The 1,747-nt window shown below is 44.5% G+C and overlaps 1 protein-coding gene across 2 annotated transcripts in view; it reads right to left on the bottom strand.

Moving 5' to 3' along the window:
• Nucleotides 1–1,532: 1,532 nt before the first annotated feature.
• The window catches only part of LOC106807627 (pleckstrin homology-like domain family B member 1), a 115,114-nt gene continuing 114,899 nt past the window's right edge, over nt 1,533–1,747 (bottom strand). The window contains exon 24 of one of the 2 annotated variants that reach the window (XM_014810024.1): nt 1,533–1,678. Coding sequence is in view for 1 of the 2 variants with exons in the window: in XM_014810025.1 (XP_014665511.1) it covers nt 1,681–1,695 (15 nt within the window). In the remaining variant the exon portion in view is untranslated. Of the gene's footprint in view, nt 1,696–1,747 lie in introns of both variants that reach the window. The other variant, XM_014810025.1, reaches the window with a different exon arrangement.

The raw sequence follows: 1,747 nt of genomic DNA, 5'->3' as shown, positions 1-1,747 counted from the left end.
ATAACCAAAACAGCTGTAGTGAAGATCAGTTTGTACAATCTTGTCATTTTACGCTATTTTACGCTAGTAATTTCTCTATACCATGCGTACTGCTAAGTTAAATGATGCCATGGGCAACTGCTACGGCTGCGTCATTTCATTATACACATAATGTGCTCTCAGTGTCACAGTCACTCATTATGTACATTACTCTTCCATGATAGTCAGTAAAGCTTGCACACCGTAATGTAAACCATACTTGCCCACTGTTCATATAGTAGCTGACTAACAGCACTTTAGTTACGTCACCGTCTTCTATTTGATATTTATACACAACTTACAAAACTGTACAATAATTATATTATGATAAATGCACTACAGTAAGTAGTTTAATATATATATATATATTTGTACAAGTTCATTAACACAATTAAGTCTTATCTTGTGCGACGTGGACACATTTTCATACACATAACTGTCAGTTACGGTTCGATAAGCCACACTGCTAAAATAGGCAACATATCAGGCACAGCAGAGAAGCATATTAAAATGACATAGCTGAGCTCAACTGGTTTTCAACCTGAAAGACAAGTGCCTCAAAATGAGGCACGTATTCAATTTTTAACGTTGAAAATTGAGACTGATCATGCCAAAGCAAGCGACGAAGTCCACGAGACACAATTATCAGCCTAGTGGTTGTAATGGGTGCTCTTCCCAATAAAATCGCGTTCAAAAATAATTAAAAGGGAGATCACTGCTAATTCCACTACTACTTCACCGTAAATTCTTTACTAAAATGCCTATATTTACAATTCTGTATGACAGGCGTTTCTGCCACAGTCCCAGGAACTAGAATATAACTAACTTAAGTGGCTGCCTTCGACTAACCTATGTACAATACTTGGTAATTAAAAGCATAGCTCGATCGTGTAGTGCATGACGGTGTGCAAGCATTTTGGAAGATTTTCACAGATACGCATGTAAACAGGCCTTTAAGCAAGAGAACTTGGTTGTTTGCATATCCACACTGGTGACAGAAAGAGAGGCTTCACGAAACGGCAGACGCCCCTGGCACCAGACAGTCACACGCAGACGTTACTATAGAAACCCATGAGAGTGTGCAGCCCATTACAGTATATATAGTAACCCCTGGTGGCTCTCTGCTCTCAGGAGAACAGTGTAAAACAATGGACGCCCTCCGGCCTGCACACACCCAGGTTAAACAACGTGGCTGTTTAGAAACTCCTGGCAGCACGCGGCCATCACTGCAGTAGATCTTGGCAGCATGCGGCCATCACTGCAGTAGATCTTGGCAGCACCCAGTCATCACTGCAGTAGATCTTGGCAGCACGCAGCCATCATAGCAGTAGATCTTGGCAGCACCCAGTCAACACTGCAGTAGATCTTGGCAGCACCCAGTCAACACTGCAGTAGATCTTGGCAGCACCCAGTCATCACTGCAGTAGATCTTGGCAGCACCCAGTCATCACTGCAGTAGATCTTGGCAGCACCCAGTCATCACTGCAGTAGATCTTGGCAGCACCCAGTTAGCAGCCATCACTGCAGGAACTCCTGGTAGCAGCCATCACTGCAGGAACTCCTGGTAGCAGCCATCACTGCAGGAACTCCTGGTAGCAACCATCACTGCAGGAACTCCTGGCAGCAGTCATCACTGCAGTAGATCTTGGCAGCACGCGGCCATCACTGCAGGAACTCCTGGTAGCAGCCATCACTGCAGGAACTCCTGGTAGCAGCCATCACTGCAGGA

Source organism: Priapulus caudatus, unplaced genomic scaffold, assembly GCF_000485595.1.
Source record: "Priapulus caudatus unplaced genomic scaffold, Priapulus_caudatus-5.0.1 Scaffold226, whole genome shotgun sequence".
NCBI classification, from domain to species: domain Eukaryota; kingdom Metazoa; phylum Priapulida; class Priapulimorpha; order Priapulimorphida; family Priapulidae; genus Priapulus; species Priapulus caudatus.
Note: the sequence above shows the minus strand (reverse complement) of the source record. Positions and strands in the feature narration are given on the sequence as shown.